Raw genomic sequence first — 25087 nt, forward strand, 5'->3', positions numbered from 1 at the left:
TTATAGTCCCGGTGGGCAGACTCTAATTACAGCCTTGAAAAAGTCCAACGCGTGGTATGCTCAGCTGCTATTTTAGGAGCATCCACTGTATTTGTGGCTGGAAATTTTTCTTGTGTGTTAGAACTGAAAAAGAGAATGTCAATATGAGTTAAGTTGCCATGAACATGTGTTTGCGTGCACGGGATGTGTGTCACAGAGAGCAGAGACTTGTTCTGTCCTTCCCAGCTGCGCCTCCTCTCAGCCATCTGTGAGCGCACACGGCTGCTTACCACCCGGGCACCTGGATCTTCGGGGAAGCTGGAGAGCTTGCAGTGCTCCCCACTAGGCACTCAGGGGGTGTCCTCTCCTGCAGCGCCCGGGGTGACCCCGTGCTGTGCGTTGAAAGGCACATGCCACTCCTGAAAGCGGCAGCGTGTGCGGTTCTGTGCAGAGAGGAGGATTTTCCCCGCTAGGGATCTCTGGACGCTTCCTGAGGACACTTAGGAGTTGAGTTTCCTACTCTGTACGTTCTCTGAACAGTTCTTCCTCTTCCTTAGCCGCAGCGTCTGGAGCTGGAAGGGAGGTGTTGTACCTGCTGACAGTGCACTGCTTCTCCCTTTATTTTTATCTCCATGCTTACTCACTCCCAAGGTACCCACCCCTCAAAGGCTCATCTTCCTGGGAAAGTCGCTCCAGACTTACTTTTCTAGCAAGCTAGTTAAACCCGCTAAATCCTGCATACCTCTGCCCACTGCAAATTTAAATGGCCTTAATTTGATTTTGTTAAAGTCGTTTCCGGAATGCTTGAGAATAACTATTTCCATATAGAAATATAGTGTGGTTTAGCAAATCTGTTTTAAACTTACTTACACTGTTTGTTAGGATTTTTCCTCTGCCGAGTGTCCCTGTGTAGCTGACCCTCCCGTGTTGTATACCCGCAGGAGTGGCTGCTGGAGAGGTGATGTAAAATGGCACTGAACTCTTGAAATTTGAGTACTTGGAGCGGGCAGATACGACTGGTATTTCTTTGATGGTGCAAGCTCATACCTTTGTGTCGCTGAATCAGTATCGTTAGCTCCTACTTCGTGGTTCTTCAGCACTAGCTGCAAGTAGTATTTTTCCGTAAACAGGAGGTTTTGTTGTCTAATGATTTGGTTATCGCTATGTAGTGGACTCTACTAAGAATACGATGGCATTTTCCCCTCAACTCTCTTTCACAGATGATGAACTGAAGCTAAATATGGTCCACTACGAATGTGTGTGTGAAGGCATGTCCTGTGGGAATGGAGATCGATGCCAAGGCCAGCAATGTTTCGCTTCCCTGAGCATTAATGACGGTGCTAAGGTTTACCAGAAAGGCTGCTTCCAAGTCTATGAACAAGGGAAAATGACGTGCAAGACACCTCCCTCTCCTGACCAAGCTGTTGAGTGCTGCCAAGGATACCTCTGCAACATGAATATCACTGCGCAGCTGCCTTCCTCTAAAGGTGAGAGGTTAATCAATAAATAGTGAATTTTGAGAAAGAAAAAAGGTTCATCTTTCACCTGATGAGAAGGAAGTGAGATGGTTTCAGTGCTAGCGAAAGTAAGGGTTTAATCAGAGCAGTAATTGTGCTTTGTGCCGCCCACTGGCACACATCTGATGTCCACAGATTGGATGATCTGTATTGCCGGGCGAACTCTGAGGGTTAAAGCGCGCAGTCAGCATTGAGTTACTGCCTGCGAGCGAATTGCACGGTCTCGGGGGGATGTTCTGAAGGGAGGGGTTGTGGTGACAGCTCTGCAGAGTCGCTGCCGCAGCACCCTTGGTGTCAGTGTCACGGCCCCTCTGTCAGACTAGGTGGCTACCGAGTTAAACGTTGGTGTCAGCGCTATTGGTTTTAAAGACTTTCTCTGCGAATTTGCAAATTTATTCCCCCCTCCCCCCCTTTTTTTTTCTTCTTCCCCAGGGCAAACCTTTCAAGGAGAAGCTGCAGGTTATAGCATGGAAACACTAATCATTGTTATACTGGCTCCTGTGATGGTGTTGATAGTTTTTTCTGCAGTAGCTGTGCTGGTCATCCGGAGAATACAGAAAAACCATATGGAGAGGCTCAATTCTAGAGATGCAGAGTATGGCACAATTGAGGGACTCATTGCATCAAACGTTGGAGACAGCACGTTGGCAGTGAGTAACCTCTGTGCATGCTGAAAACTTGAGTGAGCTTTCTTTGCTTCTGAAGTCCCCTCTTGTTACCCTCCAGGCACGGCCACATCAAGAACAGCACCTTTTGCTGCCAGGGCATGCCCCTTAGTGTCAGGACTTCTGTGGTGACACTCCTGTGCTCGCAAAGCTGTGAATGAAATTTAACCAAAAGATAGCTTTTGCTTTTCCAGGTCTCCTTTGACCTGGAGAATTGCTATAAGCTGTAGTCAAGCTGTTTACATTCCTAGAAGCCATGTCTGAACAGCAAAACAGAGTATTAACCCTGATTGTTGGGTAGCCTGAAGTGATACGAAAGGTGTAAAAATGTACTGCATCTCTGATATATGAAAGACAGCCTGAAAGGTTGAAAAAGATGCGATGCTACGGGAAGAAGGAAATACAGATATTTTTTACTTTTAAAAGCTTCAAACCCGACTCCCATGATCTTAATTGATGGGCTCTTGGATGATTAGGAAATTAATGAAATTTTGTTGACAGAAGAGCGGTAGGAATTACAAGAAATGAGAACTGCTTACTTAAAATTTTGTTTTTAAAATATGTTCTTGTTCACTCAATCTCTGGAAAATAAAATGACATGGGGAAGTGTTTCCTTTGTAAAGACTTGATGTATCTTACCCTGTCACTTGAGCCCAGAAGCAAATCTTCCCAGCAGTTTTCCTGTGCTTTATGGAAACTGAGCAAGTAAGGCTGGAGAGGCAGCGGGAGTGCCTGGCGCCGCGGCATCAGGTGTGGTGTGAACCGCAGCAGCGCTCTACTGCTGCCCTGCAGTTGTGCTTCAGCTTGGCCCTGTGTAAACTAGACTTGGTAATGTATTTTCTTTTAATGCCTTTGGCACTCTTTAATTAGCCCTCAAGGCTTGATTCTGTGTTACTGTTTTAAAACAGCGAGTTTTGATACGTTCGCCATGAACTAGGCACGGGTGCAGCTGGTTATCTGTCCTTAAGCACTGACTTCCAGCTTTTACCTGCTCTTATCTGTGCAAGACCATTCCCATTCCATTTGCAAACCTTTTGCACTTCAAGTCATTTAATGTTACTTGGAAACAGTGATAAAACCTGAGAAGAATAAATCAAAATTCTTTTTAAAAGAAATTGGGGAAGTCGCTAACAGTAAAGGCTGGGTCTGGCGGAGCCGGTTTGTTCCCAGCTGTCAGGCGCTCTTAGCTGAGTGTTCCCAGGGCCTCTGCTGTGCCTTGAGTGCTGCTGATGTAAAACCAATATTGATATTCCTTGTTTCTAAATGGTCATCTAAACAGTAAGTCTTTTTTAAACTCCAGATTTTTCTTCTCCATTGTGTGTTTTAAATCGCTGGTTTTGTTACACGTTAGATTAGTTTACATTTAGGATTAGTCTCCATAGTGTAGCAAATGCTTAAAGCCCTAAGCTTCCTAATGGGGAATGGAAAGAGCTGTGGCCTCTTCAAATCTTGTTTTTACAGTCACCGCAAAAAAGTTTGCATTGGGTTTTTGTGTTTGGTTTGGTTTTTTTTTTTCCTCTGATAGAAGCAGGAAGGGAAGTGAGCTCTCAGTTCATATTACAAAGCAAAATAACAGTCTCCTGTCATTCAGAGATTATCTTTTTCTTAAGCACTCAAAAAAAATTGTTAGGAGAAATGAGATTTCATCAGATCTGGTTAAAGCCCAGTAGTCCAGTTTGCTGGAAGTGTTAGAAAGTTGATTGTGTTTATACTTTTTCATTCTATTTGCCTTTGTAAATTAAAAAAAAAGTCCAGTAATACAGTTGTTAGTGCTTTGAACTAGTACGGAAGTCCTAGCCAGAAAAGCAGCTGGGTATTAGCATTTTAAAAGGCTAATAGGATTTTAACATTCAATTAGAATCTCACTCATGTTTTTTTGTTTTGTTTTTTTTTTTTTTTTAATAAGCTTACAGTTTAAAGTCTGGTTTTCATGCTCTAAAAATACCAGAAACTGATAAAAACTTTTAAGATGGACATTATGGAAAATTTTCTGGAGCATCAATGATATAGCTAATGTAGGTAATACAGGTAATGCTCCTGTTGCCTTGTTTGTTCTAAAACTGTTTACAGTTATAAATAATTACACCAAACTTGATTAGTTCGGGCCAGAACTTCCCGTGACTATTATCTACCACAGAATTGCTATTTTAATGGCTTTTTTTGAGGGACTGTTCATCTAGCGTGGTTCGGCCACTTTAGGGAGGGAGACTCAGAATAAGTTATTTGGATATTGTCAGAAGTTCTAATTTGGGGCAGGGACTTGAAGTTTATCAGAGAATCCCCTGTTTGTAGACTTTTTTCAGCAAAACTGACTCCCTTCTATTACTTCAGACAAAATAGTCAGCTGAGCACAAATTGTGCAAAGGCCGCTGATAAAAAAGGTGCTGAAAAAGCAAGTTGTATCACAGGACTGTTAGTTTTATCTGTCTTACCATTTCAATTAGAAACTTTCGGCTCTGGCTCTTTCTGGAGTCTTATTTATAGTAATAAGAAAAGTTCAGGGTTTTGAATGACCCTTTCTAATACACATTTATTCATAGCGATTTGTAAAATAGATTTCGAGAGTATCTGGTAGTGCAGATTGGTGGGGCTGGGACATGACCTTAGATCTAATTAATGAAAACACTTTTGCATTGCTGTGCTGTTCCAGTCGTCTTTACTAGGAAGAAACCACAGGTGGTTGGAAGAATGGGAAAAGTCTGCAGGAATGTTCAAAAGTAAATGCTGCTTTTCTTTCTGCTAACTGTATAGCAGAGGGCTTTAAGTATTTAAGTCAGAGAAAGCAAGCTTCTTTCTTTTTGAGGCGTCTCAGATTATTGCAGAACATAGAAAACTTTTGGGGAAAAAAAATTGATAGTAACCTATTTGAAATGAGTGACAGATACAGAATTGAGAGAGCATAAGCTAAGTAAGAGAATAACAAAGTGCTGAAGAAGAGTGGAATTTCACTACAGAGGATGGCTTGTAGGCTTCAAGTGAGCTTCCAGATTCACAGGCAGTAAATTTATTGTCATTTAGTTACTAAAGAAAATGATTTATTTGTTAAACAAAATGATACTGTAATGCCGATTAAAGGTAGAGATAGAACCAGAAATCTGAGAATGAAACAATGCTGGATTTGTTTGCTGTTCCTGGTTGTGTTGTTTGTAAGGCTTCCAGCAGAAAGTGACTGTGCCTGAGTTACAGCTCCCCCCCAAGCCTCTTCGTGTGGGGGTGTTCTTTGAAGTGGTAAAACCTTGCAAAGAGCATTCTCACGTTGATGGCAACGGTACATCTCAATCCTGAGTGACCAAATCATCACCAGAGCCACTGAGATACCAATGAGCTTTAACTTAACCTACCCTGTGAAGTGGTGTACCTTTGTGCATTGGGACGGAGGAAAAAGGTAGTTTCTCATAGCTTATAAACTTCTGCTTTTCCTTTTGAACAGGATTTATTGGACCATTCCTGCACATCTGGAAGTGGTTCTGGACTTCCTTTCTTGGTGCAAAGAACGGTGGCTCGCCAGATCACACTTGTGGAGTGTGTAGGTTAGTACGGTACTTGTTCACATCTAGTGCCAAGTCTCGGTAACAAATGCAGAGAGAAAGCCTGATCTGTCAGATCTATCAGAAGAAAGGGGCAAATAGAATCCTTGCTTTATGATTGAAAAAATTAAGCTTTATTCAGTAAGGCGATGTTAGAAAATACAAACTAGGCTTGTTTGGCTACTTTGTGAAACAAACATTTGTTCATTAAATGGTGTTCAATTAGAAAGCTTTAGAATTAGGAAAGGATCATCTGGATTTGGGAACAGGAATGCTTTGTAGCTTGCTTGCTCTGTGCTGTTGCTTTGGGACCGTGCTGGCGGTGGTGTACTGTTGCTGTTCTTTTCCTCTGAAAGAGAGAACCTCTCTGGTAACTCTTCCCTAAAACTCTTCTGTGTCTTTATTTTTTTTGCAGGAGTTTAGTGTTAATTTTAAGGATCCATTAATTTTTTTCTTCAGCATATAAATATGTTATTAATTGAATAGTGTTAAATTTGAGCTTAGTAATTTTAGGAAGTATTTGGGTCAAAGATATCCTGAGGCAGTAACACTGAGCCAAGATGCCATGCTGGCACTAAAGAGGTGAGGAAGGCGTGATAACGATTGATTCTGGTAAGAAAAAAAGACTGGTTTAAGTATGTTTTATGGTGATTCTTCAGTGATCTGAACTCAGAATAGGTTAACACCTTCCTGTACATCACCAGAAGTTATAACTCATCAGGGTGCTAAATCAAGCCTGACTAAACCAGGTGAATCTGTGAATTTGTAGGGACTGGGCCTACATTTTACCAGTGTTTCTTTGCTTTCAGCTTATAGTATGGATTGAGTAGGCACAAACGGTCACACTTGCCTTAAATCCAGGTGTGCATCCTCTGATGCCCTGCAACTTCTCTCCATCAGAAACCGTAGAATGGGATATGCATGATGATTTTGCCTGCAATATAGACATATCTTTTTGTGCGTGTATATCTGTGTGATTGCGTGTGTCTCTGGAATGAATCCTGCTCCCAAGTTAACGAGGCTGGCGCTGGTTCCAGCCCCTGTGTGTTCTAGCTGGTGTAGCAGAGCCGGATGGAAGTGCTGTGCAGGAAGTCTCTTCTGGGTGACAGCATTGAGGATGATGTTGGGTATCTCTCTCCCGTTGGTCGTACCTGCTGCTGAGTCCTACGTGCCTCTCAAGAGCACTGAACAGCAGGGCAAGGGAGGACACAATTTGGATATTCGTAATTGTCAAATCTAGCGTGATTCATTGCACGAAGCCTGAGGCTATCGTATTCAGGCTGCAACGAAAATGGCAACGACCAGAACTTTCCCAGCGTGCCTTGTCCAGGATGTTGCTTTGCTCGTGGGTACTTGATAATTTCATAAATTTCTTCTAAGCTCTTCGGTTAAAAACTTTGGCATGCTGACAATGTGTCCTGCTCCCCACAGGACAGGGGTGGATTTGGCGGGGTTGAGGTTTTTGTTTAATCCTTTTTGTTTGTGAGTGCTTGTTTTGTTTTGGAGGGGGGTGTATTGTGTGTAAATTTTTTTGTTTTGTTTTTTTAAATCATCATTGTGCATTGTGTGTGTCTGGCTGTACTGACTGTTTTGGCAAGGGCTGATGATGTAACAGAAATGCAAAGGCTGTATCCCCAACATTATGTATGCTTCCTGTCCTGACTTCGCGGTTCGTGGATGTGTTTGCATGGTGTACACTGACCTTGTAGTATGCTGCTGAAGCTGTGCAAACACTGCACCAACGCGCAAGGAGGAGAGATCTGTACTCTCAGAGTCTGCAGTTGAAACAAACAGGGAAAATTAAGAGACAGTGGAGCACAGTATGACTGTAAAGTGGAAAAAATCGTATGCGGGGCTGATCAAAGTACATCAGTGTGATATTTGGGCCGTGACTGCTGAGCTTCCATCCTACCAGCTAATCCTGTCCTTCTGCCCTGTGGAGATTGTTAGTTGACAACTTTTACTGTGTTTTTTCCCCCACCAGGAAAGGGCCGTTATGGAGAAGTTTGGAGGGGTCAGTGGCAAGGAGAAAATGTTGCTGTGAAGATCTTCTCTTCTAGGGATGAAAAATCCTGGTTCAGGGAAACTGAATTGTACAACACTGTATTGCTGCGGCATGAAAATATTTTAGGTGAGTAGCGCAACCACGTTGATGTATCCTAGGGTAGCTGGTGTAAAGGTGAGTTAACAGTTCACTTGCAGAGCACTGCAGATTTGCCGGATATCTTGCAATCTGTGAGATTAGGTTCTTGTGTTTGTGATAAACAGTTGAAGGGAAATTTTAAGGGGGACGCTTGCCAGGAGGGTGCTGAAATCTGAGTCTGATCTGGAGAAATTGTCGTAGCAACCATAAATCATTGTCCTCCTGCAATACTCTAGCAAGAAGCGGTCAAGCAGACTAATCAATTGTTGGCAGCACAGTGCGTAAAGAAGAATGGAGGTGCCACAGACCCGCGTGCTAAGAATTCACCCTTGCAGCTCTTGTGGCAGGGCAGCCAAATGGCAAAAGAGTATTGCACAAGGTGTTAAGTGGAGAAGTTCTATTCGTTCTATGTTTTCCTATAACTTCAGTTTACCTGGGAGAAATGAAGGGAGAAAAAGTGGGGAGATTTAATTACTTGAATACTTTTCCTTGTGGCTGAATAAAGCGCAGCACAAACACGTTATTTTCTTCTGTTTAATTGTTCTGCTCAGGGTCAAACTAAGCTCCTTTGGTGTTTAAACTTCAGCTATAGTTGTCCCTTTATGGTATATCTCATTTCCCTGTAAATATGAAAGTATGATGATTTTGAATCTTCTGTATCCCTTGTACCTTGTGTGCTCAGTTCTCAGAGCTTAGAAAATGGCTTTTTTGTGTGGTGAGCCATGGCTGAAGTTTAAGCAGCGCCTTTGATTCCTCGTTGCCATGACCTTGTTTCACTGGTGTGCCACCTTTACAGATAAAAGCAGCAGCATGTTTTCCGAGCGCTGACATTATCTCACCAGCAATCTGTCTGTCTTCAATCAGTTTTACTTGGGCTCCTTGTTCTTGTTTCCTGTCAGAGAATATTCCTTGGCTCTATAGCTCACCCTGCCAAATGTTTGTCTAATGTTTCCTGAAGCAGTTCCTTTGTTACTACAAAAATAATTTGGTGGCCTCCTGAAATGTGAATTATTGAACTTTCCTTCCCGAGAGAGCAAGTAACTTGGCTGAAATTACATTATGTGTTTCCCATGTTCCTCTATCTGTGTTTAGTCTTTCTTGATAACTGTCAAATTTGTTGGCTATTTTATAGAATTTTTTTAGATGCAATATTAAACAATATTGCAAATTACGAAAGTGTCACATTGTGCAGAAATCTGACTTCCGGAGAGAAATGCAGTGAGTGTTCTTTCTGACAAGTGTCATATGTGGCTTTTAATGAACATGATTTGTTTCTCTAGCTTGGGAATAAAACTTTTGTTGCTTCCCAGCTAAAGCTGTTGAGGTCGACAGAGCACTGATACAGAGGTAACAGGAAGGGAGCTACTGCTGAATTTTTTCTTCAGTTTTAAGACACCACATTTTTGAAGGCTGTTCTCGAGGTTCATGAGTTTCAAAGAGAATTTGTCTCTGTTCCTTTGTAGAAAATAGCTGTGAAATACAGCTGTGGTGCATAGAGGTGCTCTGCCTTACTTCACTGTGGAAGTGAGTTGCACACCAGTTGAACTGTAGTGTTTGAAACAGAAGAATTACTATTCTTGGGTTTTTGGTATGCTACCCTCTGGTGCTGCTACACTTTCCGTAGCTGGCTGCTGCTCCGTCACGAGCTGGGCTGCAGTTCAGAAGCTCGGGTGTTCGCAGCTTAGAGCTCCAGCAGTTTAGAGCAGGCCACCAGGTCTAATAATTTATCAGCCCGTCTGCAGTCCCTCTGCAGCTTTTGGCACGTTGTTGCTGCGTGAGATGTGCTTTATTCGATCTGTGTTTGGTCAGAAAGGTGTGACATTTCCTGTGGGGACAGCAAGCTTTTGCCATGTTGAGGCTGGTTGTTGGAAGGGCTCTAATAGCCTTACCTTGGATGTAAAGTGAAGCTGGCGCAGCACACGGTGTCTGGTTGTTGGATGTGATGTGCACATGAAATGCGTTTAACCCTTTTCTCAGCAGCCTGCACTGGCTGCTTGGTGTCCTTAAAAATGGAGATGATTACTTGTGACTTCTCTGTTTGAGGTATTGCTCCTCTCCAGCGTGATCCTGTTGAGCGGAGGCCAACAGATGTGCTACAACCTGGTGCTCTTTTTGTTTAGCTGGAAACTTCCCTACCCCCAAGTCCTTCAAAAAGAAGGACAAAAAAAAAAAAGAAACTTTTTTTTTTAAGTATGTGATCCTAACAAGTAGCTGTGTTTGGCATGACTGACAAAATAGATAAGTACATTCTTCTGAGTAGACTTGAGTCAGAGTTCCAGAATATGTCAGCTCTTTTTTCATCATGGTAAGACCTGCAGTCTATGCAGTGCAATCGTGGAAAAGTTTTAATTAAACAGAGTTTTAAATTGCAAGAGGGGCCTAGTAGCATTGATTCTTTTCTTGAGGGTGTCTTGAAGGAGCTTTGTAATTTTATTATGTTGTTTCTCCTCTTTTCTTCCTCTCTTTCTAGGTTTTATTGCATCTGATATGACTTCCAGAAACTCTAGTACCCAGTTGTGGTTAATTACCCACTACCATGAAATGGGCTCTCTGTATGACTATCTACAGCTCACTACCCTGGACACTGTCAGCTGCCTACGCATAGTACTGTCCATAGCTAGTGGGCTTGCACATTTGCACATAGAGATATTTGGAACCCAGGGGAAGCCTGCCATTTCTCATCGGGACTTGAAGAGCAAAAATATCCTCGTTAAGAAAAACGGACAGTGCTGCATAGCAGATTTAGGTGAGTTCATTTCGATACTAATATACTCAGTGCATTCCTGCAGAAATCACATGTATTGGGTAACTCAACCGTAAAAGTCTTAAAGTAATCTTAAAGTAACCTTCCCGTCATCTGAGATTACCCGAAGGTTTATGGCAGCCACTAGATGGCACTTACAACTTAGAAATGCCACTCCACTGCAGAGGAGGGGCCGTGCAGCCTCCCAGTTCAGGAGCAGATCTAACATTTTGGGTTTTTTCTCAGGCTTTCGTTGTTAAATTCCATTCCTGGATCCCACAAGGCAGCAGTTATTAGGCTTCAGCTCACTTCTGAACTAATAAATATCCTTCCACTTACAGTCTAAGAACTATGTGCTCATTGTCCCAAGCTCCGAAGGTCCGTTCAGCTCGAGTCCTTTGCCAGGTGATTCACTGAGCCCAAAACTGGGTTCTCCATGACCAGCTGGTTTTAGACATCAAGCTGGTAGCTGCTGAGAAACAGTTGCAGCAGTATGGCTCGTTCACACCTCGAGTGGATCACGGAATCACGGAATCTTCAGAGTTGGAAGGGACCTCTAGAGATCATCTAGTCCAACTCCCCTGCTAGAGCAGGATTACCTAAAGCACATCCCTCAGGGCTGCATCCAGGCGGGTCTTGAAAATCTCCAGAGAAGGGGACTCCACACCCTCCCTGGGCAGCCTGTTCCAGTGCTCTGTCACCCTCACCGTAAAGAAGTTTTTCCGTGTATTTGAACGGAACTTCCTATGTTCTAGCTTGTGCCCATTGCCCCTTGTCCTGTCACTGGGAACCATTGAAAAGAGCCTGGCTCCGTCCTCCTTAAACCCACCCTTTAGATACTTGTAAAGATTAATCAGGTCCCCCCTCAACCTTCTCTTCTCCAGGCTAAAGAGTCCCAGCTCTCTCAGCCTTTCCTCATAAGGGAGGTGCTCCAGTCCCATAATCATCTTGGTTGCCCTTGGATGTCTGACAATACTTTTTTTTTTTTTTTCTTTTCTCTGAAGACAAGGGAGAAAATAGCTAACTATTGTAGAACAGGTGTGAGATACGCACAGGGAAAACATGAAAGCCACGCACCTGGGCTTATCAAAATTTGCAGAGAGAATAATAAGTAAAAACTGGAGCAGTAAGTTGAAAATACAAAACTTCAGAAATTTGCTTTTAAATAAACTTGTAGCTCACAGTGTGGAGGGGCAGCGCATAGTGGCATTGACTGACATCACACTAATAAAGTGATATCTGCTACATTGTTTATCTAGAGGCTTCAGATATTTGAGAGATTTTCGGAGAGAGCACAGCAATAAACATTTCCCGGTTAGTTTTTATGGTGGTAAAATAGCTGTTTTTTTAAAAGTGAAGTCCTCAGTTGTGTATCTGACATGTTCTTCATCTGTTCCTTTTCTGTAAAGGAGAGTTACCAAAGAGCTTGTTGCCTCTGTCATATATTCATGCCCTTTTTTCTTGGGTAGCTTTGGCTTTTTTTTTTCCTCTGGTCTCTGTCTCTCCTCTGGTCTCCTGCTCTGTTTTTCCAACACATGTGCCATACAAGAGAAAAGGCACTCAGAGCCTGGCAAGTATGAGCAGACGGAAGGATTCACTACAGCTGCCCAGAGCTAAGCTGGACTTGGGTTCTGTCAGTCCCACCAGGTTCTGGACTTGCAACGTACCCGTTAAGAATAGGTGTCAGCTCTGGAAAAAAACAGGACTAAAATGGTTTTGATGCGTATCTTGTAACTGTCTGTTCTGCCGGCAGCCTGGGTGCAGTGGAGCTTGGTGCTCGGTGCCGTTCAGTCCTGATCCTTCTGGCTGGCACAAGTGCAAGAGCTTGGGGAACTGGCTGTTGTCCTTTGGCCACCGTGCTGGAAACCAGCATCTCCAGCAGCAGCCCAAGCGTCCAGAGCCGCAGTTACAAAACTGGCTGTTTCAAATATGTTCTAGCTAAGCAGAAACTGTGTGATAAAGTCCAAGGATGGATGTCAGTCTTGCTTCAGTCTGTCAGCACTGTGGAAAAGTTCTGCCCTTCTAAAGCAATTCACGTGCACGGTGATAGGTCTTGGTTGAGCAACCTTATAGAACAGCAGAATGATGCTTATACACAAAGAAGCCCTCCTCTTACTCCCTCCTTCCACGTCTATATCCAGTAGTGAATGTCTGCTTGAAATGAGCACGGGCATTTGTAAGGAAGATGCAAAGAATGCTGATAAAACGGATTTGCTCAATTCTTGTTTCCAGCAGATACTCCTGGATACTGGTGAGGATTTTTTGGTGTCTTGAAAACCAATGTGCTTCATCAATTTATTTTCCCCTTGAGCTTTTTCTTTTTTTCTTCCTTTTTAAAGAATTAGTGTATTATAGGAAGAGCTTCTCTGGCAAGCAGTTACGGGCCCCTGGTTAAAAGTGCATTGAGATCTCCTGAGGTGAAAAGAAGCTGGAGCAGCGCAGTGTCTGCTGCCGAGCTCTCATAAACTGCGCAGATGCCGCCATGATGAGAACCTGATTACAACACTGTTGTCCCCTGACCCTATTGCAACACTGTCATAGTTTGTAGTGTACGGGATGCTGACTTGCATCCCTCGGCCTTAAACCTTTGACCTGTCAATCCATTGAATCTGTTTTGCCCAGTTTGGATGCACTATTACAGTTTTTATCAAAGTGTTCCCCAAAGTCTTGATGTCTTCAGAGTTTGCTAGGAAATCTGTTTTCTAACCTTTGTTTCCAGTGTGCGAGTTGTTATTGGTTTTTTTTTAAATATTATAATCCATATGTATTGTATAATATAAATCTAAAGAAATACATAAATGTTTAAGTGTGTGTAAATCTATGTTGTCTGTGTGTGTGTGTATATATGACAAAAAATATTTTACTGGGAGAGCAGGCTTTTCAGATTATCTTCTCAGCAGTCATGGGGTTAGCAGATGGTATCTTTCTAGAAGTGCCGTAAGCATTTTCTTAGAAACTTGAAATTACTTGAAGTGCATTTAAATTGTAGGAAAACGTTTTCCAGATTTTTGTTACAGTGAAGTACAGGCTGTTTTTTGGAAAGGAAAAAAAAAAAATTAATGATCTGGTGGTTAATTTTTTGTGGGACTGAGTTAAAAAGCTTTTTAAGTTTAATCTAAAATAAACTCAGGTTAAATGTAAATAGTATATGTTATTCTTACAAGAGCTGTTGAGGGAATTAGGGAGAGCTTGTGTCGTCTTTTCTATTGCTTAGTTATGTCATGCACCTGTTGCTGTTCAATTTGCAGTGCTCTCTGTTTACCATGGCAAAAGGAGTACTCTGTGTGTTTCCAAATTTACAGTAATTTAGTTCCTCACATAATGTTCTTTGCTTAAATGTTTAGTAATTAGTAGAAACCAGGTAGAGTGGTTTTGACTGACTCATTTTAGATCAGCTTGAGGATGTTTATTTTTCAAGCTACTGCAAATACGGTGTTTTTTATTTCCCAGCTTTATTTTTTAACTTGTGTATATCCATCATGCAGTGTTTTTCTTCTCTCTTCCCCGCAGTTCGGATATATCCACCTACCCAAAAGTTCTATAAATAAATTTGAATGCTGTGTAAAATTGTTTTCTTCTAAGTAACAGATACTTGGCCTTCTGCGTATACGTGCCTAGAGCGCTGGTGACATCCAGTGGCTGCAAAACACTTAATGACAACATTTTGCAACAGTGCAATAACATGCTTAACGGTAATCCCTGAGGAGATAATTGGTCTAAGTCTACGGACACAGTGGCTGTTTTTGATAGCGAGTTTGGAGCTGACCCTGACGGTCTTTGGACAGTTGGGACTCTCGGCTCCTTTTCCAGAAACTGTCTGATGGGTGTCACGGCTCACATGGAATTTTAAACATATGCTGCTATAGTTTTAAGGGGACTTAACAGAGATGTGTTTTTTTTCTGTCCTTCAGGCCTTGCAGTAATGCACTCCCAAAGCACGAATCAGTTGGATGTGGGGAACAATCCCCGAGTGGGCACCAAACGCTACATGGCTCCAGAAGTCTTGGATGAAACTATCCAGGCAGACTGCTTTGACTCCTATAAAAGGGTCGATATCTGGGCTTTTGGGCTGGTCCTTTGGGAAGTAGCTAGACGCATGGTTAGCAACGGTAAGTATCTGGGACTCCTTTACTTGTTTCTGGAAGAGGTTAAGCAAATGATGATTCATGGCAGAGCATCTGCCACCGGAATGCGTAAGATCCCCAGTAAAATACTGGACCTCCAGAGCATTTTGATTCCTGCCCCTTCGCTGCCTGTGTTGAAGTTGTTGGTGTTTTGGGTACAATGGCTGAGTATTGCTGTTGTTTCTGTTAAGGTAGAGAAGAAAGTCTCCCCTGCTACATCCCTAATTGTGATGAGATACAGTTCATACCCAATAGTTAAAATTTTAGATCATAAAGTCTCTATAAACATTTTCCATGTGTCATTAAACCATAGTAAATACTTTCAGGTGCCTGTTTCTTGTGACAAAATCTAAGGAACAGAAGGAGAATATGTAGGAAGTAAAGAAGTGACGTGATCAGAATTTAGGGAATTTAGTCTTTATCAAGTTAAATGCACTCACAAAGCAGGACTTGGTCAAAGTACAGTTCTGCTTGGGAGAAGTGCCACTGCCCCCTGTTCTGGAGCGCTTGGTGTTTCCTTGGCAAGGGAGTCTGAATTCAGGAATTTAGGCTGGGGATCTGTTGGTGTGATCTCTTGTGCTTGTCAGTTCAGAAGTCCTCTCTGACTTCTGGGCCTTGGGTTGTGCTCTCTGGACCCAAGCAGAGAGGAAAACGCAGAAGATGCCCTTCAGGGATGTCTGCAGACACTGGCAGTGATGGATTGTTAATGGTGACGTGTTTAAATCTGGGGAAATTCTGAATCGTCATACACGCTTATCCGCTCTGTGTCTGATCTGTTCCCACTAAATCCAAATCTTGGATTCTCTACCTGACATCAGACAACAGGTTTGTCTTCTTCCCGAGAAAACGACTAGCCGTTTGTTTGCTGCAGTTCCTCGGAGCCCGGATGGTAGGCTGAGACCCTGCAGCCCGGGCAGGGCTGGTGCCAGCCGGGTGCCTGCCAGCTGAGGATCCAAGCAGGAGCTTGCTCAAAGGAGGCACAGTCAGAACGGTAGGCAGCAATCAGAGTGGCTCACACCGAAGAACTGAGGAGGCTTTTTTTTGGTGGGGACTGTTGTGAGTCAGCATTTGAGGGAAGATTTCGGAGGAAAGGATTAAGATAGCTTTAGAGATGTTCTCAAAAAGCAGCTGTTGAGAGCCAGGGGAGGAGGGAGCGTGAGTGGCTCTGTGGAGAGCGGAGCGGTGAGTGGGCAGAGCAGGCTGCAGTAAGGCATGGGTGGCACTGAGGGCTTGTGGCAGCTCGGACAGAGTCACCAGAGCCCAGCTCCAGTTAAGTACTTAAAGGGTGGGTGTCAGGAGGATGGGGACAGGATCTTTTCAGTGGTGCCCAGGGACAGGACAAGAGGTAACCGGCACAAACTGGAGCATAGGAAGTTCCACCTAAACATGAGGAGGAACTTCTTTACCCTGAGGGTGGCAGAGCCCTGGCACAGGCTGCCCAGAGAGGTGGTGGAGTCTCCGTCTCTGGAGACATTCAAACCCCCCTGGACGCGTTCCTGTGCCACCTGCTCTGGGTGACCCTGCTCTGGCAGGGGGTTGGACTAGATGATCTCCAGAGGTCACTTCCAACCCTATGATTCTGTGATTCTAGTGGAAGGCACTTGCCTGGTGTTAGTTGTCCTGTGTTATCTCCTCTCCATTCCCTGACCCCAGTGCACAGGCAAATGTGCAGCAGCTCTAAAAACAAACAAATATTGTTATTCTATTAAAGTACAGGACTTCTTCTAAATATGAACCTTTTACTTCATGTGTTATCTGTTGGTGCCCAGAATAATTTAACTGCGAGGCAGCTAGTTGTCTCCAGAAACACTGCAGTGAGGCTTGTTGTGAGAAGGCTGCTGGAAGGTGGCACTTCTGAGAAGGTTTGCAGACCTTCCAAGCTTGCAGTGAGATTGCCTGGGGCCTGGAGCAACGCCCAAAACCCCCGTCTTCTCTGGGATATGTACAGGGTGCCGAAACAAAGCTGACTTGGAGGTAGCAGAATGCATCAGGTAGGGTCAGGTGGCTAATTTAAGTCTCCTTGTAAGCCGGAGAGCTTGCTGTGATAGCTCTGGGGAGAACCGAAATGGGCGTTTCGCTGTGATGGAGAGAGCAGGGTAATCTGTGCGGGTGGATGGCTGTTTTGGTGCAATGTAACTTGCAGGGTCCGTAGTGAGCAGCTCCTGTCCTGCTGGAAGCCGGTGGCGGTCGTGGGACTGACTGCAGGAGCAGGAGGGCACTTCCATGGGCTTTCTGTGGGGTGGCCGGAGCTGAGCTCGTGGCCTCGCCTGCCTTCTCCTGCCTCTGCCCAAGGAGGCACTTGATGACGAGTGCAGCAGAAGGCATAGGTATTGTTCTGATACAAGGACATGCGTCAGCTGAATCACAGCGTGATGATGATCTCAGGTGAAGGTGTATGTGGCTAATTAGAGAGAGGAAGAGAGCCTTGTGAATGCATGGTGTTAATTTTTCTTATGATGTACTCTGTTTATTGGCAAATGTATGCTGTAGGCTGTTACGAGGACTTGCGTATTGCATTTCCCAATATTTGGAGACCTCTGGGTTGCAGTTCACGTCAGTGTGAGTGCCTTGAGAATTTAAGCTGAACTTCATTGTTTTCAGTGCAGTTTTATATTCTGCACTTTGTCTCGGCAGTCCATGAGCACTGTAGTTCACCAGTTGCCATAATATGATGGGCTTACTGGGCAGGGATTGATGAATTCACCGTGCAAGAGGTGATGCTGCCACGGGACGGGAAGCCAGTGCAGGAGAAGAGGCAGCCAGCCTTCCTCCCGCTGTGCCCAGGGACCCTACTCCTGGCTGGGGGGATGGGACCGGTGCACGGGGGGGTGTACTTACACCTTTTGATAAGTTTTGGTTGTTTTTTTTTTTCATTGCCAGTCTCGAGTTTTGAGTAGTTTGTCTGCAGTCTGGCTTGCTGCGGTGCTGTTTTGGAGGCTGGTAATCCTTTGTGGAATATTAGATGTCTTGCTCTCTTTGTATATGAATATATGTTTATACTTATATGTGTGTGTGTGTATGCTGTACATAATATATATAAAAATACACACAGTGTTACGTAGTTACCTCTTGCAATGAAATTTCTGTGAAATGGTACCTATTATTTAACTATTCCCGTGCTGAAGTTTTGACACCTGTGTGTGGCTGCAGTAACTGCGGTTCACACAGCTTACCTGAGCTACTTGAGAACCAGTGAGCTCAGGCTGTGCTGGCAGCTTCACCCAGCTGGTGTGGCACTCAGCTCCGACTGCAGACCTACCAGCGACGGCAAGTCAGTGCTTCACTAACTTGATTCAGGCTGAGCTCAGTGCCACCATGGAAGCACTTTTCACACTAAACCAGATATGTCATGACATTGGTCATGTCAATAAAGTTTAAGATGTCAGTGATATTAATTTCACAGTACTTATTTCCAGTTGCTCAGTATTTCTGGCTGTTGCCATAAGTTTCCTTGCTTTCCTCCCTTGGTCTGAAGTGGAGTAAGCGTTTCCTCTCAAGTCCAAGCATCGAGCTGTGTGGAAGTTGTTGCTTTGGCAGGTGGTCCCTCAGGTAGCCCTGTGTGACTCGCAGGAAGGCTCTGGCAGAGGGAGGGAGCGTGCTGAGGTCGGGGTGGCACGGTCCTGGGAGCAGGCCGGGGGGTACCTTAGGTGGGCTGGAGACACTTCTCACTTACCTGTGCTGGGCATTTTTGCTGCTCTCCTGTGCCGATGGACACCCGTCGTCTCTCATTCATGGGGTGGAAGTGCAGAGCCTATTCCAGTGAGTCAGCCTGGTTTAGCACTTCAGTTTGTGGAGACTCTGACGTTGTGATCTGACTAATAAGTCTGATATTTTTTAAAATTTTCAAATTGTATTTTTAAATTTTTAAAATGTTTGTTTACTTCTTTTCATTTTAATTTTTTTTAAAAACCTATCTAATGGTCCTCAAGGTGACACAGTGATTCTCAGTACATTTCTGTTGGGGCTTAGTATAAAGAGGAAAGTGTGGAGGAAACTCCTTCGCCACAACCAAGAGTACTTGTGTATCGTCTTTGTGCTGTAGCAGGAGCCACTCAGCATTTCTCTCTGTACTTGAAAAATGTGATTTAAGCCCCCAAATCGGTATTTTACTCTCTTTAAATAGAGCGGTGCTGGTTCCTTGTAGAGTGGTAGGTCAGTGCTTTTGAATGTGCTCCCTTCCTTGCAGTGCCTTGCGTCTTTCCTTCCCTGGTACTGGCACTGGCAGTTCTGTTCCTGGTGAAGCTTCACTGTCATTCCCAGAATTGAGATATTGTTCGATTTTAATAGTAACACCAGAAGCTGAAAGATGGTTCCTGCTCAGAGCCACCCCGGTGTGATGGTCATTATATCTGCCAGACTGTGTCTGTGCTTGGGTCTCTGCGTACTCTTGCTTTGCCCCAGCAGTTGGATTCGTGCATGCATAGGACAAGCTGACGTTAAAGTAGCAAGGAATAAAGGTGAAGAAAACGCTACTGTGTGTGTGAGTTCTAGTTGATTTGAGTAGCAAAAAGCCAGCAACCCCAGGGGACAAAAAAATACAATGTATTGTAAATTACAGAAGTCATCTAAAAACTGTGCAGAAAGCGGCGAGCTATGGGTCGTGCTGTCGGATGTAGGGTGTCCTCTTGGCGGGTGGCGCGCAAGGGGAGCGTGCCACAGGTCGGTGACAGCTCTGCCAGCGGAGCCGTGTGGGCTAGAGGTTGCGATGGCTTGCTGGCACCACTGAGGGGCTGCTGGGAGCCAGCGGTGGTCCCCTGGGGGCCGCAATGCTTGGCTGGGGTAGCTCAGGGTACTCGAGTCACGCTATTGGAGTAAAGGCGAGACCCGCTTCATCTATTTGTTACTATATGTCTTATCTGAAACAGCCAGTTATATACCCTATACTTTGGAAAGACCACATGAAAATAGTAAATTAGAGCCAGGCTCGCTCTCTCTTAGTGATAAAGGGCATCTGTAATACCCTAATGACCCTGGAAATGTTTTCAGAGCCATATGATGTAGCTCCGGAGCTCTGCATTTGACTCCTCTAAAGCCACCGCTTTATCTGAAATGGAAGCATAGGCAATGTGGATACGCAGGAGGCTTTTTGTATTCTTGAGCTCTCACAATAAACTTGAGTCTGTGTTCTGGGAGGAGCAGGAGGAGTGTGAAAACAGGAGTTCAGCCCTGTAGGTGATGGTTGGCATGTGCAATTATGAATTGCTGGAAGGAGGAGGGTGGGTGATGCTTCTTTACGCAGCACGTAGTATTGTCTGTTGTCCTTCTGCGTCCGTGTCGGAACACCGCAGGGCAAACCCTGCAGTCTGCTAGTTACCCTGTTAAGCTGACTCGCTTGGGCAGCCAGATCTTTGAACCGCCCTGCTATTTTCTACGGGAGCTGTACTTTCCTGAAGACTATTCCTCATTTCGACTAGCCATCACAGATAAGGATTTATGGGTTTTTAGAGAGGATCTATGGGATTTTGATCTTCCTCTACAGCAGTACAAGAAAACTAAATCCCAACCACCGTAGCAAAGTTTGAGAACCTCTTTTCAACTTCAGTATATCCCAAGCAACAGAAATTCTCCTGGATTTCATGTACGCCTGACTGTGGGACAGCTGCCAGTCTGCTAAAAAGCAGTTTTAAGATTGTTCTGCCCATGTTTCTACTGGACATAGAGGGCCTCATTGGCTCGGGGTTCTTCCAAGCTGCTGACCCAAACGCCTTGCCTTTTGAATGCCGCTTTTTAAATTGGCTTCATAAGAAAGCTGAGCTCCCTATAGATCATTTGAGCTTAGTGCGCTGATGAAACAGCAGTGCTGCATGCGTGCCTCAGAGAGTAGGCAAAAGGCTTTTTAGCCTGCCAGCTTTATGGAAGCTGGGTGACAAGTTGCGAGAGCATACACATCAACTCATTTTTCAATGCAGAATCCTGGAAAACGCATACAGGCACTGGGTGCCGCAGGCCCTCAGGTGTTTGGCTTTGGGATGGCATGTGCCATCTGTAGATGCTGACGTGCTTATTGGACTCTTTCAGGAATCGTAGAACCATGCAAAGCGTGTGGTAAGCCTGCTAAAAACCACAATGCAGACCTTAAATATTTTGCATTTGCTAGTAGAAATCCCAATTTTGTGGTAGTCAGTAAGACTCCATGCATTATAAAAGATGGCCTTTTGGCAAGTAAATTTATTTCTCATCATTTCGTCTCAAGCATCTGCAAAATAGAGTTTGTACTTGGTGGAATTGTAATGTGAGCCAATTAATTAACATTTTGGGTAGAAAAAGCTGTTCCTATGATAATAAGTGCTGTTCTGTTGTTTGACGGCTGCTTGACACTGTGGTGTTAACTCTTAAAAGACTTTTGTGCCTCTTAGACGGCTAGGTCACCCCTTCTCTCTTTCTGTGCAGAAAAGCTGTTGCATTGACCAGTCATTAAATAATGTCTCTGTTGTTTGTGTCCCACTAGGTATTGTGGAAGACTATAAACCACCATTTTATGACCTGGTTCCAAACGATCCCAGTTTTGAAGACATGAGAAAAGTGGTCTGTGTGGATCAGCAAAGGCCGAACATTCCCAACAGATGGTTCTCAGACCCTGTAAGTGGGAGTGCCTGGGGGTTTGCAAGAGATACGAGCTGACCCTTCTTCTTTTGGAAGTTGCTGTCAGTTAGCACTTAAAATTGAAATGATCCCAGTGCTACTTGTCGGGAGCGTTACCTGTACAGATTTCAGAGGCATGCTGGTGTAGGTCTGTATCTTGGAGCAGGAAGAAAAAGCCATAAGCAAACTTAGGACTCTTAAGCCTGAGCTATTCACAGATTAGCTTTTTAGTAGCATGATTTAACAATAACTGTTTTAAAGGTGCTTTTTCTGTATTGTTATAGGTAGCCTGTCTAGGCCTTTATTGTAAGGTAGCCCGTGTAGGCCTTTCTGTGGCTTAAAAGCGTGCAGATTCAGAGCAGAATAAGCGATAAGGGACTGTTGTTCCTTTTGAAAGGCTAGTGCTGAAGTTTATTTTTCAGCTTCAGAATCATTGTGGACTCTCCAGGTTGACCAGCTGTTTTGTTGCTCGTTACCGGAGCTGCGGAGGCCGGGTTGAGTCTGTAGGGCTGGCTGGGGCCAGCAAGGACGAGAGGTTTTGGCTGCAGAGCTGTGACCTGTGCACCAGCCAGCTGGGGATCCCAGCTGTTTAAAGCTGCGCTGGACGAGATGAAATCGCAGACAGAATGTCTCTACCTTCTCTGGCTTCCTTCACTGATCTTGCAGGAGTCGGTTTTGTTGGAAAGAGATTCTGTAGAGTGTTTTCTTAATTAGAAAAACAAAACTCCATTTGTTTAAAACTATGCTAGCTTGTCGCTCCAGTCAGCCCATCATCTAGTTATCCTCTTGGTTTAACCAATTTATCAAACTTGGGTTTTTTTCCCAATACATGAAAGCTGTCTGTTTGATAGATAGCAGTAAACTCTCTGTAGACTCTGAAAATTGAGTATTAATAAGGCAATCAAACCTTACTGCGTTAGTGCTTAACCCGATGTAGTGCTTTCTTGGCTTGTGATTTTGTGTACTTATGTGCGTGTTTCGTTTCTTATTCTTTTCCCAGACATTAACATCTCTTGCCAAGTTGATGAAAGAATGCTGGTATCAAAATCCATCAGCAAGACTAACAGCCCTGCGAATCAAAAAGACTTTGACCAAAATTGACAATTCCTTAGATAAACTGAAAGCTGACTGTTGACCTTCTTCTCGTGGTGCTCTCCTGGTGGGAAGGCATTTCTCTGGTTCAGAAGTAATCTGGCCAGACGGTTGATACGATTGGTCCCCATGTGGCTACTTAGAGAGGCAGAAGTTCTTACCAAGCCATCAGTTTGGGAGACATCGGACTTTGCTCCGTGACTACGACGGGCATTTCACAAATGGTCAAGCTATAAGGACTCACGCTGGATGTACTGTTGCAAAGGTAGTGGCCTGAAGGAAGACAGAGAAATCCTAAGACAAGATCAGGGCATTAAATAATGGCTTTGAACAGCTTTTTTCTTTTTTTTTTTTTTTTTTAATTCTCCTAATCACTCCCAGGGTGAACACATGGAAGTGGTAAATTTTAATCAGCAATATTGCCTGTGCTTCTCTTCTTTATTGCACTAGGAATTCTTTGCATTCCTTACTTGCACTGTCACTGTTAATTTTAATGACATGACTTGCCAAAAAGATGATTGGCTGTATACTACATTGATCTATGCCTGAATAATAGGAAATGAATTTGGTAAACTGAAAATGTAACTGTCAGATTTTAGCTGCATTTTACATGTGTACTGATGTTTACAATAATGCTGAACATTAGGAATTTCTCGTTTATACAAAACTTGCAAATTATTTATTACTAGTGCACTTGCCAGTTTTTTAAACTGTAAAATAAGTGCATAAAGTTAAAGCTTATTTTTATGTGGCCTCTTTCATGATTTCTTACACAGATGTTTTTGTAACACAATATAACCTGAAACATAAATTGTTTTCTGTATTATCATATTACAACTCGATAGTCACATTTTAAGTGCTTCACATTTGTAGGTGTGTGGTCTGTAACATATTTTCAGTTCAAATACGGAACATATATATAGCCATTACCCACATGACGTTGTGTCTAGTATCTTACTGATCTAGAAAAGGAAAGCAGTGGAGGAATTAACTAGAACTTTAGGTCATGAATGCTGTGGGGAAAATGCATTTTATTTCTTCTAAGCTATATAATATGCATTTAAACTCTGCCAGAAAAATAACTATTTTGTTTTAATCTACTTTTTCTATTTAGTAGTTATTTGTATAAATTAAATAGAATGTTTTCAAGTCAAACCAAAGAGTGTTTTAGTTCTCTTACTGCCCTTAGTACCCAAGGTGTGTGGTGCGGCCGGGCGTCCCTGCAGGCGTGCACTCGCAGGTGCCCAGCGCTGGCCCGGCTCGGTGCTGGGTGGAACACGAGGGGCTGAGGCTGTTTTCCCTGTTCTGAACTGGATCCCGAAATAGTACAGCGGGAGCTGGTGTCCTCTCTGGGCGTGACATCAGCCATGTCCATGCAGACCTACAGCGTGTAGAGGAAGCGCCAGGGCCCTCAGCCTTGGAGAAGAGCTCCTTTATTCCTGGGCCTGAAACCCTCCTCAGGTTAGGGTAATCTCAGGACCTGGGTAGCAATGAGCCATTTGGTCGTGTGTCCTCGCTGGGGAAACCACTTCTCTGGGGTTCCCTTCTGTGCTTTAAGTCCGCCAGATTCTCCTTTTTCCCTGTATCTTTTCCTTCTCAGCCCCAGTCTTCCGTGTCCCGCTCCAGCCAAGCGCCTTTCTTCTTCTACAGCCCAGCGCAGAGACGGCTGGGCTTGCGGGGTGGGCACTGCCCGGGGCTAAGCGACTGCGTGGTGCAGCACCTCTGCAGAGCAGACTGAAGTCATACCAGTTGCGAGGTCTCCTCATTATACTTGACGAGAATCGGAGCAGAGCAGTGCTGCAAAAAAACGTAGGAAAAGCAGGATCTGATTAGGTTTTAGTATTAGTTTTTAATAGGAACTCAAAGGCTCAGGTGCCTGAATGCGTTCTGGTTTGCTTTGAACTGGTTTGTTGATGTGATGCGTGCTGGGCCAGCTGGTAAATAACTGCTGCCGGGGAGGGACAGTATTTCAGCAGTGACCGCGGTGGATCACTCCGCTGGGCTGAAGGTGCTGTGTGCATGGAGGTAACTGGTGACAGACACAACGGCAGAGTCAGCAGCAATGTTAGCGATCATTTTCTGATATCAAGTACTGCCTGAAGATCTTTAGTTCTAGGTGCCTGGCACACGCACGTATGTATTTCTGTCACATGTATTTATATGATGGAACAGGCATCGGTATTTAAAACAAATGGGAAGTGAGGCATGCTGCTTGCGGAGGTGCCAGGCTGCTGCGGTGCTCGGAGATGAGGACAGCGGGGACATCTGGCCAGCGAGGGGGGAGGCAGCTCTACAGAGGGATGGGGACAGAGCCGGCGGTGAAAGCTGAGTGTGCGAAGTGAGGTTAAAGTGGCTGGTTGGGGTTTCACTTTGCGCGGTCACATCTCCAGCGTTTTCCAGCACGGGTGTTGGAGGGGAGGGACGGTCTGTCGTGCCTGGTGATGAGTGACAGTTCCGGCCGCGTTGGCTGAATTTGCGGTGCCTTTCTCAAACTCTACCGTGCTGGGTCACAGCATCTTCCTGGCTGTTAGGGAAGATGGTCAAGATAAATACTTGATCCATCTCTTCTTCATGCTGTAGCATCTTCTGAAAAGTACTGTGTACGTGGAAGAACATGACTTCAGGTTGGAAACAGCTCTGTGTGTGTGTACATACATGGGTCGCGTGTGTGTATACATGTGTCTCTTCACTGCGCTGTCTCTGCAGATGCGAGTT

General features: G+C 44.3%; 1 protein-coding gene across 2 annotated transcripts in view; it reads left to right on the forward strand.

Annotated features, from left to right (window-relative positions):
* ACVR1 (activin A receptor type 1) overlaps nucleotides 1–23491 on the forward strand; it is a 63509-nt gene extending 40018 nt beyond the window's left edge. The window contains exons 3-10 of one of the 2 annotated variants that reach the window (XM_063341574.1): nucleotides 1200–1466; nucleotides 1929–2146; nucleotides 5592–5691; nucleotides 7673–7819; nucleotides 10302–10577; nucleotides 14486–14683; nucleotides 21147–21277; nucleotides 22281–23490. In XM_063341574.1, the coding sequence (XP_063197644.1) occupies nucleotides 1200–1466; nucleotides 1929–2146; nucleotides 5592–5691; nucleotides 7673–7819; nucleotides 10302–10577; nucleotides 14486–14683; nucleotides 21147–21277; nucleotides 22281–22415 (1472 nt within the window). In that variant the 3' untranslated portion in view covers nucleotides 22416–23490. Of the gene's footprint in view, nucleotides 1–1199; nucleotides 1467–1928; nucleotides 2147–5591; nucleotides 5692–7672; nucleotides 7820–10301; nucleotides 10578–14485; nucleotides 14684–21146; nucleotides 21278–22280 lie in introns of both variants that reach the window. The other variant, XM_063341576.1, reaches the window with a different exon arrangement.
* The last annotated feature ends 1596 nt before the right edge of the window (nucleotides 23492–25087 follow it).

This window comes from Chroicocephalus ridibundus, chromosome 7, assembly GCF_963924245.1.
Source record: "Chroicocephalus ridibundus chromosome 7, bChrRid1.1, whole genome shotgun sequence".
NCBI classification, from domain to species: Eukaryota; Metazoa; Chordata; class Aves; order Charadriiformes; family Laridae; genus Chroicocephalus; species Chroicocephalus ridibundus.